At 37.2% G+C, this 13,572-nt stretch overlaps 1 protein-coding gene across 16 annotated transcripts in view; it reads right to left on the reverse strand.

Annotated features, from left to right (window-relative positions):
* Positions 1-43: 43 nt before the first annotated feature.
* Positions 44-13,572, reverse strand: part of CACNB2 (calcium voltage-gated channel auxiliary subunit beta 2) — a 261,106-nt gene continuing 247,577 nt past the window's right edge. For 9 of the 16 annotated variants that reach the window (XM_033067159.2, XM_033067193.2, XM_033067176.2 and 6 more), the window contains 2 exons: positions 12,774-12,959; positions 44-7,699 (listed from right to left, as the gene is read on the reverse strand). In XM_033067159.2, coding sequence (XP_032923050.1) covers positions 7,208-7,699; positions 12,774-12,959 — 678 coding nt within the window. In that variant the 3' untranslated portion in view covers positions 44-7,207. Of the gene's footprint in view, positions 7,700-11,306; positions 11,351-12,773; positions 12,960-13,572 lie in introns of all 16 variants that reach the window. The other 7 variants (XM_033067168.2, XM_033067219.2, XM_033067186.2 and 4 more) reach the window with 4 other exon arrangements.

Below are 13,572 nucleotides of genomic sequence, written 5' to 3' on the forward strand. Positions count from 1 at the left end.
CAAAACACTGCAACATTTTACAAAGAACTGTTTTATAAATTGATACTTAGAACCTCATTTCTCTTTTATTTTAATACAAGCAAGATTCTCTGTACACATAGTATATACACAAAATACGATTAGGCTTTGTAGCATGTCTTTTATAGCAGCATGAATATATTAAACCATCTCACTCTGGGAATGTAAATAAATACTGTTTCAACATCAAACTTCCATGCATAAACTGTATTGGTTCTGAAATAGCCTGTTGGACTGGCTGACAAGTGACAGTTTTAAAATCAAACATTTGTAACAGAAGGGGCTACAGTTATGATTATATCAAAATATTATGAATATATCAAAAGACAGAAAACAATGCATAATACCATCTGAAATGTTGCAAATCACCTTTCAAACAACTAAGGATATTAACTCTTTATTGGTTAGAAAGCATCACCAGCTAAAATCGTATGAAAACTGAAACTGGGGAAGCATGCTAATGAAAACTGCCTTAGTACATTGCTCAAAGTTTAAATAATCTAAATGTCTTAAAGATGTTAGATGTATTTGAAAATTCTTCTTCAGTTCCAGTTTGAACAGTATTCTCAGTCCTGCTGGAACTGACAACAGCACTAAAATTAGAAGGAAAGCTGAGGACAATGGAAAAACAGAAACTGACATCTGTGTATGTTTGGTGTTTTCCTCTCACTCATCAATTTCCAGTTTTAAAAAGCATTTTCTGAAAAATATCTGTCTTTTCACACATAACTATTTGGTTGGATTAAAAAGAGCAATAGTTCTTTTATCATCTGTCTTTCTACTGTCAGAAGAGCTTTTTGTATTTGCTCGCAATCAAAACAAACCTATACAATTATTTTTCTTGGTAGTCTGGTTAGTTTATTTATATTTTCCCTAAATGTTTTGATACTGTATGTTTTCTACTGCTCTTGAATAGAACCCAAATGTTTCCTGTGTCCTGCCAAGGTTGACTAGTACATCCTGTGTAAGGCCTATCCTAGCAGGATAGGAAAATGGAATTGTCTACTACTTCTCTACTTCTGTTGGTCATTCCTTGCCATTAAACACATGTCTAAAGAAGATTTAAAGTAATTTTGTTTCATCAGTAGTATGAGAGATATCCTGTTTAGAGTCATGAAAGTTAATGCTATAATCTTTCTAGTCTATGGTGAAAATAATTACCTGGGAACAAGAGGGATTAATCTTTTATTGTAAGAATGTGTTGAAATATTTAACTCAGTGCTAGTAAAAAAGTATTTTCTTTTTTGCAGAACATAGAAATTTTGTAAACATTAATCAGCACACATATACTTTATACTGAAGTTTGTATATTCATGTGAAGTAAGGAACTTTACCTCCAGTTTCAGTAACAGGATTTGTGCAATGCTGAATTTGAAAGAATTAGGATTGCTGAATTTTGAGGAATATATGTTGAGATTTCTCACACTTTCTTTAGTTTTGGATTATAGGCTTTTTAAGGAGGTGACCTCTTTATAGGAGTGTCTTAGGGGTGGGAAGAAAATGTAACTTTACTTGTAGTTAATTCCAGTGTAATTGCAGAGCAGACCTGAAAAAAATTACTGATACATGAACTTCAGCTGTTAGGGTTGTTCTGCTAAATTGGACTGCTAGCCTTAGAGGAGCACTCAGCGTATTGAAGGGATTGGCCTCAGCAGTTTTCCTGAGGGCCTTGCCTCTGTTGGTAATGGGGGAGTGACTTCTCCATCAGGAAGAACAGAAACTCAATTAGATGCTCCAGGAGTCAGCATCCTTTCTCTACAGGTGTGGCTGAGTTAGATGACTAAAGTTGGATGGATGCCCTTTTTTATTCTTTTCCAATCTTACTGTGACTTTTATCTAGAAGTAGTAGGAATACTCTCTCATTGACACAGTTCTGATGGATGGTGTATATATGTTTTAAACATATGATCACTTTCCTGATAATCTTTATATACTGAATCATTGTGCTTCACCAGTTGATGCTGAAGCACAATGGAATATATTTATATATATTTTTAATATGTATGATGTTTATATATTAAATTTAAAAATTATTGTCATTATAATGAAAGATTAAACCTACAAAATAGATAGATTAGGCATGCAGTCAGATTCTGTCCTTAAGAAAGTCTGAAAAGTAGTTTTCTCTATTTGCAGAAATAGTGATTAGTAATAGTGCCAAATCTAACTATCTATCTTGGTCAGTATAAAGATACTAAAATAGGCAGCCTCATATATTATGAAATTATGATACAGCTTTTTCTAGTTTTAGTGTCATGGAATGCACCAGTTTTTTGGGTCACAGGAAGGCATATGCTTTTTAAGGAATGGGCTGGTGAAGGTGATCAATCAAGGAGTGACTTTAGAGTGGGTAGTTTAAAATATAAAGAACCTTGTTTTTGTGTTTGATTGTTCATTAATGAAATGTTTAAGAGAAAATCCAATTTTGTACTGCTAGAATTAATTGCAGAGTAGGTATGCATGATAGATAAAAGTGGCAAGAATAAAGTAAGAAATGAGAATATGGATGAGTTAGAAGAACCTGCTTAATCTCTATTATATCTGATATAAACCTTTTCTGGGGCTGCGTAGGAATACATTTCTAGGGTGGTAAGTTATAAAAAGAAACTGTCTATAAAACTACTGTAAGCTCATATGTAATAGTTTGTTATATAAAAGTGGGGAAATAAATTACAGACAAATTGCCAAGCAATAAAATTGATTGAATAAGATTTGATTAAAAACATTCACAGTAAAAATGGCACCCACATATTTTACAGATCATAGAAGAACTAAGATTTTGGTGAAAGATCTGCAATAAAGTAATAAATATAAGTAAATGTACACCAGAAATGTTATATTACACTCTGAAAAATAATTTCTCTGTTTAGACTTTGTGATCAAGTTTTTTGCAATGTGCTTGATTTTTATGGATGGAATAGAAGTCAAAAACATTTGGAAAACAGCTTTCAACCTGATGTTTTAAAGCAATCAGAGGTCAAATGTAACCACAAATCAAAATAAATTTTGAAGAGGCTTTAGTAACTCACAAACACAGGAGGTGCCGTACACCAGCTCTCTTCCTTTGAACAGACATTGATTGAAAGCAGTTAGACCACTCACTTCATTCCAGTTTATGGAATGATAATGGACCCCATTAAAATCTTTGCAGGTGTCACAGAATGTGAGCATGACTTTACAAACCAGCAGAGCTTAAAAATTATAATTACTAACAGATTCAGAAAAGTCATAGTACTAAGGGGCAGTGTGTTTGAGTAACTAGGTATGCAGGGAAAAGTAAAGATGGGCCTCTCCCTTTATTCAGGGCTCAGTGAATGGAATTTCATTTCCTTATCCTCCATTTATAATAAGGGCTATAGACTAGAAGTACACAGATTCCTGTGAAAAGAGGTGCTCCACTGAAACTTAACTCCACTGATCTTAAATAGGTCCAGAGCCTTAGGAGAAACTATCTATTCTATTCCTTGAGAAGCAAAAACTATGGAACTCTCTTCAAATTCTGAACTCCTGATGCCAGACACAGAATATGAATTCATGAGTATTCTAGAAGAATTCTTTAAATTCTAGGCAGAAATTTATGCATTGATTTAGTAAAATTAGGGTTTTTTTCAGCTTATAACTTGTACTGATGCTGCCTTTGTGCACAAACCTGTTTGCTTATTCCTCCCCACTGTCCTGTCCTGCAGCAGGTCTGGAGGCTTTTACTGTCACCTCCTTCCAGTCCCTCTGGAAGAGAATTCTTTCTTTCTTGACATCTGTGTGACACAGACAACTGGTAAAGGATAGACTAAGGGTACTCAGCACTGATGTCTAGGCATTTGAAAAAACACATAAAAATAAGGTTAACATCTAACGTATACATGCAGATTTGAAATGCATCCCATTCCTTCCATATACCAAAATTCTGTAGAAAAATACAGAGTTGAGCTGCCCAGACTTACATATCACTTAACTATTTTATCTTCCTCCTTTTCCTTCAATTTCACTAGTTTCATTATCTTTTTAGTTCATTTGAATGGAAATTTTACAGATTGCTTGTACGACACACATCCATAAGACTCTGGAGATCACTGGGACCTCTACCATTTCTCAGATTCAAAATCCCTGAAAGCAGATACAGAAATATGAACTCATTATTATCCTAATGCAACCAATAATACTAAACTTTCTATTGGCAAAACCTTGCAAAGACATTTCATCACAATAATCTTTGATATGTCCTCCATTTGGAGTATTTTAAAGCTTCTTATTGACATAACTCTGTTAAAGTGCTTTTCAAAGTAGTGCTCAGCAGGCAGGTGGTATTGTGCAATATATGTAATACAAGCTCACATTACAAATGATTTGTCACTCTTTAAACAGAAACTGAAAAAAAGTATCTCAGCAAGGCTAATATAACCTGTTCAGTGAGTCTGCCTAAGAAATACACGTGTTTGTTAGTATGTTGTCTATACAGAAATAGCAGCACTATATAAAACACGATTCTATGACCAGTTGGATTTTGATTAGTCTTTTTTTTTGGTGATGTTTGTACTCCATGAATCAATATATAGGCCATACTTAAATACTAGAGCTTGGTCTATGTTCTTTATTTTCTCATTTATTTGTCTATACACAGCTACCTATGCCATAGTTTTCATATACTACTCAGTGCTTTGAAATTCTGCCAAATATTCCTTTAAAAATACTTTAAGAAAGCTGAAAAATAAACACTCTCTGGAGCAAAAGTCAAAAAAAACCCAAACAAACAAAAGCAAAAAAACCCCAAAAACCAGTCAACCAACCCCCCCCAAAAAATCCCAGAATATTCAAGGTATTGAAGTGGAATCACTTCTTAGAAGACATAACTGCCATGAGTTGCAGTGAGCAACACCATTTACTGCAGCTGGTAAATTAGCTCAAGCCAGTCTATGCAGAGCAAGACAATACCACTTTCTTCCCACTTACATGTGATCTGATATGATTCAAACAACAGTCTTTTAATAAAATTTTTTACAGATACCCTGAAAATTCTCTTGTATTAAAACCAGTTCATGTACTCTTCTATATCCATTTAGTAATACAACAGATCTACTTACCTACTCCTCCTTTCTCTACAGACATTTAGGGATGTTTAGAAAAATGAAAATTTTATTTCTAGAAAAATAACCTTTTTTCTTGTGTTCCCCACAGTTCATGCTTTGAGCTAAAACCTACCCTTTAATAACCACAACAGTCAGCAGCACTGGGAGGAATGGCCAGAAAACTGACAGCAGAATTTCCCACTCTTAGTTGGTGTAAAAATGCTTATAAAGCATCAGGGAGAGGGGTAGGAGAGGAAGGGCAGAGAATGTTTAAGGGAGTTTCTTGGATGCTGGGCTAGGATGCTGAGAAAGCATGCACCTGCCATATATCTTATCCATTTCACTAAAATGATATTTAAAATCAGGCAATGCTGATATTCCCATAATCAAAATAATAAATAAAAAGAACTCCCAGCTGAACTAATCATTATCACACTACAGTCTTTATATAATGTGCTATTTACAGGGAAATACAAAAAGTATTTCATTCATACAAGTACTACAAAGACTACATGTGATGCAGAACAGCTTTTACACTAGGCAAGGGTATGGAACCTGGAGTCAAAAAATAATAGTGAATTTCCCCCCACTTACCAGTGCAACAGATGTTCAGTGCAAAACAAACTGTGTTCACTCCCTTTGATTTCAATGCATTTTCCCTAGAAAGCTCCTTTTAGAGTCACAGTCATTTTTTCTATGCTCTCATCAGCAGCACAACAGCTTTGGTGAAGGAAAAGCAGTGAGCTGGCTGCAGAGTGGGAATGCAGAGAATTGGCAAGTGTAGAAGAAGTGGAGAAGCTACAAAAATTTATTTTTCCAACAAAATAACTCTCCACAAGCTGTGTAAACTTTTCTTACTAAAACAAATACTCTAAAACACAAAGATTTTACATTTCCAGTGAAACTCACAGTAACATTTGCCTGATTTTACTCTCCTGAAGTCTCAACAAAGAGCCAGCAGATTTATGCTTTCCCAATTACCTGGGTCAGTAAATTCCCTCATATTCCCTGAATGCAATTTGGGTTTTTAAATTAAGAGACAGAATGTAGAAATAGACTGGTTGGGCTTTTGAGTAACCTTTGTTTTCTTCAGTAGATTCTCACAGTTTGCTGCCTAACGTGCACACGCACACAAATGCCAACCCACCACCCACCCACTCACATACACACCTCCAACATGTGTGCTCTGTTTACTGACAGTAGAACAAAAATTAAGCTGTGCCCATTGCAATATTATAACCTGAACAGAGAAGAATAATTTATAGTGGTAAGTTCATTATCTTTATCATAATTGTAAAATGCAAAATTTGGTTTGCAAGGACAGCATATCATGTAAGAATTACCCTTTATCTCAAGCACTCATCCATATTTACAATAAGTATAAGCTTTCTGCTACAGAAGAAAAAATATTTAGATTGAACACTGTTACAGATTTCCTAAGTGAGGCTAGTTCCAGTTGCCAGTAATTCAAAAGCAAATCTGCTGACTTGGCATTAGGACTCTAAAACAGTGTGATCAAACTTATATAGTAAGAAGGTGTCTGCAGAAATAACATTTATAAACTGTATATACAGTACACAGTACCAGTACATAGAAAATAGATTTTGACTCCATGATCCCCTGTGTGTAAGGCAAGACTGAATTCTGTCTTCATACGGAGACCACCAGAGGTACAAGCAACAGAGTGGTGCTTAAATCAATATGCAAATCAAGTGCATACAAATTAAAAATCAGAGCAGACAAAAAGTTTTAGATTTTTTTATGTGCTGATCCTGGCTTGCTGAATACATGGGAAGTTATTAAACATCAAATGTACCTTTTTTTTAAAAAACACTAACAACACCTTGATGGCAACAGATATTGTTCAAGTGGCAGCTACCAAAAACAGCTTGAAAATCGTCATAGTACAACATCAGGAACTCTTCAGTTGTACTACACTAATTCATATAGCACTAACCAAAAAAAAGTATATGAATAATCTATTTCATGCTATTGCTATGCAAGCAACAGCAATACAAATCAGCATACAGAAGGATACCATATGTTCTGCAAAGAAGAACCCAAGATATTTTCAAGGGGCATTGTTACAAGACTTCAAAGAAACACAAGACTGCCAGAGGCAAGAGTTACTGACGGATGTAAACATCCCTGTTCCACTCTCCTGCATCGTTACGTTTTTTCGATATCACTTCCCCATCCTTGTCACAATATTGGTCCCTTGATTTATGACGACTGCGCTGCTTGTTGCATTCATTGTGGTCCTGTTCGCGGTCCCTCTCCTTTGAGCGATGCCGGGATTCTCTGTGTCTGTGTTCACTGATCCCGTGGGACTCGTCTCTGTGATTATGATCCCTGTGAGAATCATAGTGGTCACCATGCTCATGTGAGTAGTCCTCCTTTGGCTCTACATAAGCTGAATCTCTGCTGTCTTGTGTTTCTGAGTCAAAAGTTTCTTGCCTGTGAAGGCCTCTGACACCACTGCGATGGTTGTGGTGTTGGCTGGAGGAAGAGCGGTGCTGGGATTTCTTAATGGGCTCGACCCGTGCTTCCTCTTCAATGTGGGAACCACTGCGCTCAGGGACCGAATGGTCATTCCTCTGGTCTCCTTGAGATCCCTGCTACCAGAACCAGCAGTAAGGTCATGAGGTACACATTGAAAAACTTCCCCAATACCGAATTCAACTAGAAAGTACCATGAAACCAATAAAATTTTAAGTACAAAACAATCCACTTTGAATCTAAACTAGGAAAGAAACCATTAGTATTCAACTTTTACTGAAAATTCAGTATTATAATACAAACAATTCTTTTTATTTTCATCAGAATATAGGGTGGCACTTGGGTTATTCTGTGGCACTTTCTCATTTCTAGTGATGTTTCTGACTACTCCAGTTAGCAAGAATTGCCACCACCCTCCAAAGAAAATGAGAGCATGCAGAAACAGCACAAACGGCAGAAAAATTGAGAGGAGATATCATGCCAGGAGAGGGCATATCTCAGTTGAGAGTTTACAGATGCGTGTCTGGAAACAGCCACTATAGGAAGGTGATTTAAGAGGGCTGCAGAGGTGGATTCCAGCAAAGAACCAAAGTACAAAACTTTGGCTCTCACAGAATAACTTTTTTTTAAGGAAAAAAAATGCAATTGATTCTGGTATGAATAAAGTTTGTATTATGATACTAATAGTATCACTGACTTTCTGTTTTCTCAGCAATATTTTCATTTCTTCTTGGTAATGAAAAACTAAACACTGATCTTAAAATTTTAAGAGCTTGAGAATACAGCCCATTGCCAAGAAAAACAGGAGGAGAGTGATATTATCACATACAAAATTTCCTAGCACACCACTGCTATTAAAAGACCGAAATAAAAATTACCAGGTAATAAACCTACTCTTCACCCGCATAAATGCTTTGAAATCACTGCAAAATGAACAAGTGGCATTATTTACTTCATTTGGGGGTTTCATTACATTAACCTGCTTTTATTGCCAAACCACAGCTAAGGACTTTTCAGGCTTAATTGCAAAACTTTAATTGTTAATATTGAAATTGAATTATAATTCTCACATGAGGTGAAGAATGTCAAGACAAAATCATTTCTGCTGCCACAAAATTAAAGTAGATTTTACCAGAGTTATACAGGCATTTGTTTGTGAGACTGTTCTGAATACCAAAGTTAGTCTTAAGTTTGTGCTTCTATGCTCAGAGTTGTCTAAAAATAAGGATTGCCCCCAGGGCAGCTCATGGATGTATCTTCTTTCTGTCTTTCTATTTTGTGAAAAAGAGCTAGGGGAAGGAGGAAATTTTGTCCTTCAGCCACAGATCCTGGCAGGTGGGTTTCCTAGCAACCCAAAAAGTAAAATTACAGGAAATTGGAAAGGAAAATAATCTGTATTTAATCAGAAACTTATAAATGCAGCATATTTCAAATCAGCAATTGGGTAAATTTGATAAATCTTAATTTTCTAAGATAACATTTTGTTATGTAAATTTCTGAGAGATGAGCTGCATTTCTAATTTGAAACAAACGGTATAGATGGGAACAAAGTAACAGGAATAGCAGTCGAATTTCTTATTTGTTCTTGCTTTTGCAATTCTCAAGATGATTCTGATTTGCCAGAAAGGAATATAACAATTGTAAACATGAATAGATCTATTCAAGGTGAAATGAAATGACTCAACAGAGGTGAATTGTAAATGAAATTAAGTGAAAAGCAAAAGAGCTCAAAGCAGTGCCTGCTTTGCATGTGTAAACACTACTTTTATCAGTTCATCACCATGACTGGTTTTAAGGCACATTAACATGGTATACATGTGAAACCCTATAATTCTCACGTGGTCAAATGCAGGTACCTATACATCGTCATGACTAATAAAATCTGTCATTGCTGTGGTTTGAGAACAAATGCAAAATTTGAACCTGCATTGGAAACCGCTACTTTTATGAGGTCAGAATGTATCTTCTGTGCTATGATGAGCACATGTCAAGGAACACAATGAATAAATTTAGAACTAATACCTGCAATTTCAGAATACAGTAATATCATGATTATAAGCCGCACCATTTTGACTAAAGTTTTGCTCCGTACCCAGAAGTGAGGCTTGTATTCCGCAGCGGCTCATATATGAACAATGTTCAGAAATTTTCCAACTGGAAATGCGAGCACGCAGCAGCCCCGAGCCGGACCGAGCCTGCGTGGCCCCGAGCAGGGCCAGGGTTGCCCCCGGCGGCCGTGGGGAAGCGGGGCCAGCAGAGGAGGGGGGAGCTGTGCTGGGTCAGGGCAGCTCCGTGGTGGTGGCGGGGAGGCCAGGCCGAGCCCACATGGCCCCGAACCAGTAAACCCCACGTTCCCGCGATTCTGTTACTAATTGGCCACTTTGTGAAAGTTGCACGCGGATCCTCACTGCAAACGAAAGTGCGGCTTATAATCGGTGCGGCTTGTAATTGTGAAATTACTGTAGTGTTAGGGCTGTTGGGATTTATGGGCAAATTCACAGACAGTAATTTTCATTAAATATCACAGCGACACTGAACAGGTAATGACTGAATCTGCATTGGAGTCCCGCTTTTTGGTTCATAACCAAATTCAGGCTCTGATTTGGAATAGATTCTTCAGTGCAGAATTTTTATGGCCCAATTTAATAAGGCTTTTTGTCTAAAATAGAGAAAGTCTGAGATAATCCTATTTCAGTATTCAGCTTGTGTTTTCAAAGAAGTAGGGGTTCTTGGAAAGAAGTTTAAACAGTGTTGAAAGAGGTGAGAGTAGCTTTTGTCCAGAGTGAATTTGCCTTGCTCCTTATTTCCAGTGGTCCCTGTTTCCCTGCACCATGTGTGTGCGAGGTTGCTCCTGTCCTTTTGGAGTTAGCCAACTATTTCCATACAAGTTTGTTCCAAAGCTCTCCCTCAGACAGACACAAGGTGTAAGGTCTTTTCTTATTTCATTTCAAACCGTCCCAGGAGGCCTCACGCCTTCAAGCACCTCGTGCCATGCAATGCACACAGGCAGCTTCATGCTGTAAAAATGCCCCTCTGGCAGCTGGCAACACAAATCCCTCCTTACAATGTACACTGGGGACTTAAAAACCACAAACCCAAAATATGTTTCATGGCAAAGGGGCACTGCATTTGCCCCTGGGGAGGATGACTCCAATGCTCCGCAGTGCGCACATGGCTCCCCCAGACCAAACAACTGGTGGCTTTTTCCTGCAGAGCAGTCCAGAAAAACGGCACAGGCATAGATTTTAAATTCTCTAAAAACAGGGTCTTAACACTGTTGAAAGAATGGGTTCAGCCACCATCATTAAATAATAGACCCACTCTGTGCAAAGGCAATGACAAGCTCAGGTTTGAGACATCAGCTGAAGATTCATCATGGGAAAACGATACCAAAGGAATAGAAAAGTTTTATGTTCCATAAGGGACTCCTGTTGATTCATCCTTCTGTATTAGTAGACCTACAAACTGTGAAACTGAAAATACACCATCATTTTTAGTCCTTAAAATAAAAAGCTGTTAGTTTGTAAGGAGACAGCACAGCATTCAGAAAAGTGTTATTAAAACACTGCATAGTTCCTCCAGAGAATGTGGTTAATACAATGAGTATGTGAGCTATAAATCCACACCCAAAAAGCATAAAAAAACTTGAGCAAAATAATTTAGAAGTTTACAAAGCAGAGAAAGTTTATCTAGCAAAGCTGCACACAACAATACTGAATTTCATACTCAGAAATTCTTCCAGCTCACATTTTTTTCAAGGTGTTTCAGCTCTGAGGACAGAAAAAAAGGCAGAAATAAGCTATAGCTTACAGTCTCTTTTCCTGCAACTGTGTCTGAAAGCAAGAGAAGGAGATTCACCCTCCAAGATGGCTAAAGAAATTTTTCTTGTTAAAGAACAAACTTGTCAAGTCTGTGGTTTTCTAATGAGAAATAAATTATTTGACACAAAAAGTTGTTTTGCAAAACCATAAAAAATGAGCGCAATTTTTTTTTCATTTTAATTTGGGTACAGATACAATTTTTTTCCTTAGATTTTCCAAAAGGAGGTATTTTTCTTAGCCAAAGTTGTGAATTTTAATTTGCATATGTATGTAATTTATGGGCATATATTGAACTTAGGTAGAAATTTAGATGTAGTAAGCCTTTATTTGTTCTGGGACAGATATATTTTATCCCCCTCTGTGAACTTCTCAGCCTCAAGGAGTCACTCAATGCTTAGAATGAAGTGGTGAAGTAGTTTAAACACTTCATTTCATATCATGCAACACATATCCAAAGGAAAACATCTCCTTATGCTGAACATCTCAATAAAATTATACAGACCAAAAGTCAAAGAGAATAGAGGGGACATAATATGCCCACATCAACAGGCACATCAGTGCAGAGGCAGAAATAAAGCCTGCTTTTCCCAGCTCACAGGACAGTGTTCTCACTGCTCAGAACATAGAGCCTCTCTCAAGGTCTTTCAGCACAATGTGCAGTGCAGCAGGACTTGGATTTGACGTAAGAGTTTGGCTTGAAGGAAGTCTGTACTTCTCACAGCAATGGCCAATGAATGAAAGAACAAAGGGAACACTGGAAGAGCCACTTTGACCTTGAGTCTTTACTAATACAGTCATCCTCAACCTCTGCAACTTTACAGCCTGTGGAAAGATTGGAACAGACTTCCCTCCAACATTTGTAAATCTGTCCTGTACAGAACCCAGGCTGTCATGCAGGGCCTCTGGGGCTGGGATTTGCCTATTAGCAATAGTGTGCCCATCAGTCAGAAAGTTACCAGAGGCTGGAATGTGCATAGTTTTAGTCTAGTTTGATTTCTCTGACTGGATTACACATGGCCAGCTATAAAAATGCTTGTGGCTGGTACACATATTACTGGCACAGCGGTGTCCTGGGCACAATAAAACCTGAAGTATTCCATTTCACATCAACATATGTTTTCAGTCAGGCCAGCTTAGTCCTTGGAATCAAAACCAGCCCCCTAGTCAACACACAAACACATGTTACTATGAATACAATACCAATAACAGTAACATGCCTTTTACAGTGAAAATGGGTGAATATCTACTGAAAAAGCTTTTACTCTATGAACAACAGGAAAACATATTCAGCATATTCTAGTATCAGCCTAACTCTGTGCTTTGGAAGGAGAAGTTGACAGAAGAAAAAGAAGAGATGGCATAAAAACTGTACCTGTAAATTAATATTTGGACCTGGGCTAATAGGAAGAGTGGCTGTTGCAAGTGTGCGAGTGAGAAGCTGGTTAGGAGGATTGCTGCTAGGTGGATGTGTGGCCTTCCAGTAGGCTTCCAGATAGTCAGCAAGGTGCTCACAAGCATCTTCAAGCTGGTTCTCATCAAGAATTACATCGAACATTTCCTGATAAAGGAAAGGTTTTAGTGAGAATAATCACCAGATAAAGGGAGATCAGCTAGTAACATTGATCATACTTTCCATTCATCAAAAATTAACCACAGTTTTAATACTTCCATTAAGATATTTTACCCCTTTTTTTTCTGCATTTGTTTTTCTGAATGCAGTTGATACAAAAGACCGTAATCATAACTAGCACTAATGTTATACTTGCTAAAGCAAGGCCTTGTGACTTCCACATAGTAATACACAAACAGTCAAAGAAGAAAGGGAAGAAGCAGCTTGAACAGATTTTTTACAGAAAGAGCAGAAAAATATTGAAGAATTAACTATTGAATAAAATGAAATGGCAAGAAAGGGATACAATCCCCCTGTAGAATAACTATAAGAAAACTAAGGCAAGCTAAGACCAATAACTAACAACAGTAAGAATAGAGATCATTCAGTTTCCAAGTGTCATATAAACATTAGGTAAGACGTTAGTCACACAGTCTAGTTTTAGTCTTCCAAAGTTAGGAGGTAATTTTCATTCATTTCTGCCCTGGTCAGGGAGCAGAAAGCAGCTTTGAGGGCCTATGCAGGTCTCCAGCATTCTTCATTGATTTTCTGGGGACCTGAG

This window comes from Catharus ustulatus, chromosome 1, assembly GCF_009819885.2.
Source record: "Catharus ustulatus isolate bCatUst1 chromosome 1, bCatUst1.pri.v2, whole genome shotgun sequence".
Classification (NCBI taxonomy): domain Eukaryota; kingdom Metazoa; phylum Chordata; class Aves; order Passeriformes; family Turdidae; genus Catharus; species Catharus ustulatus.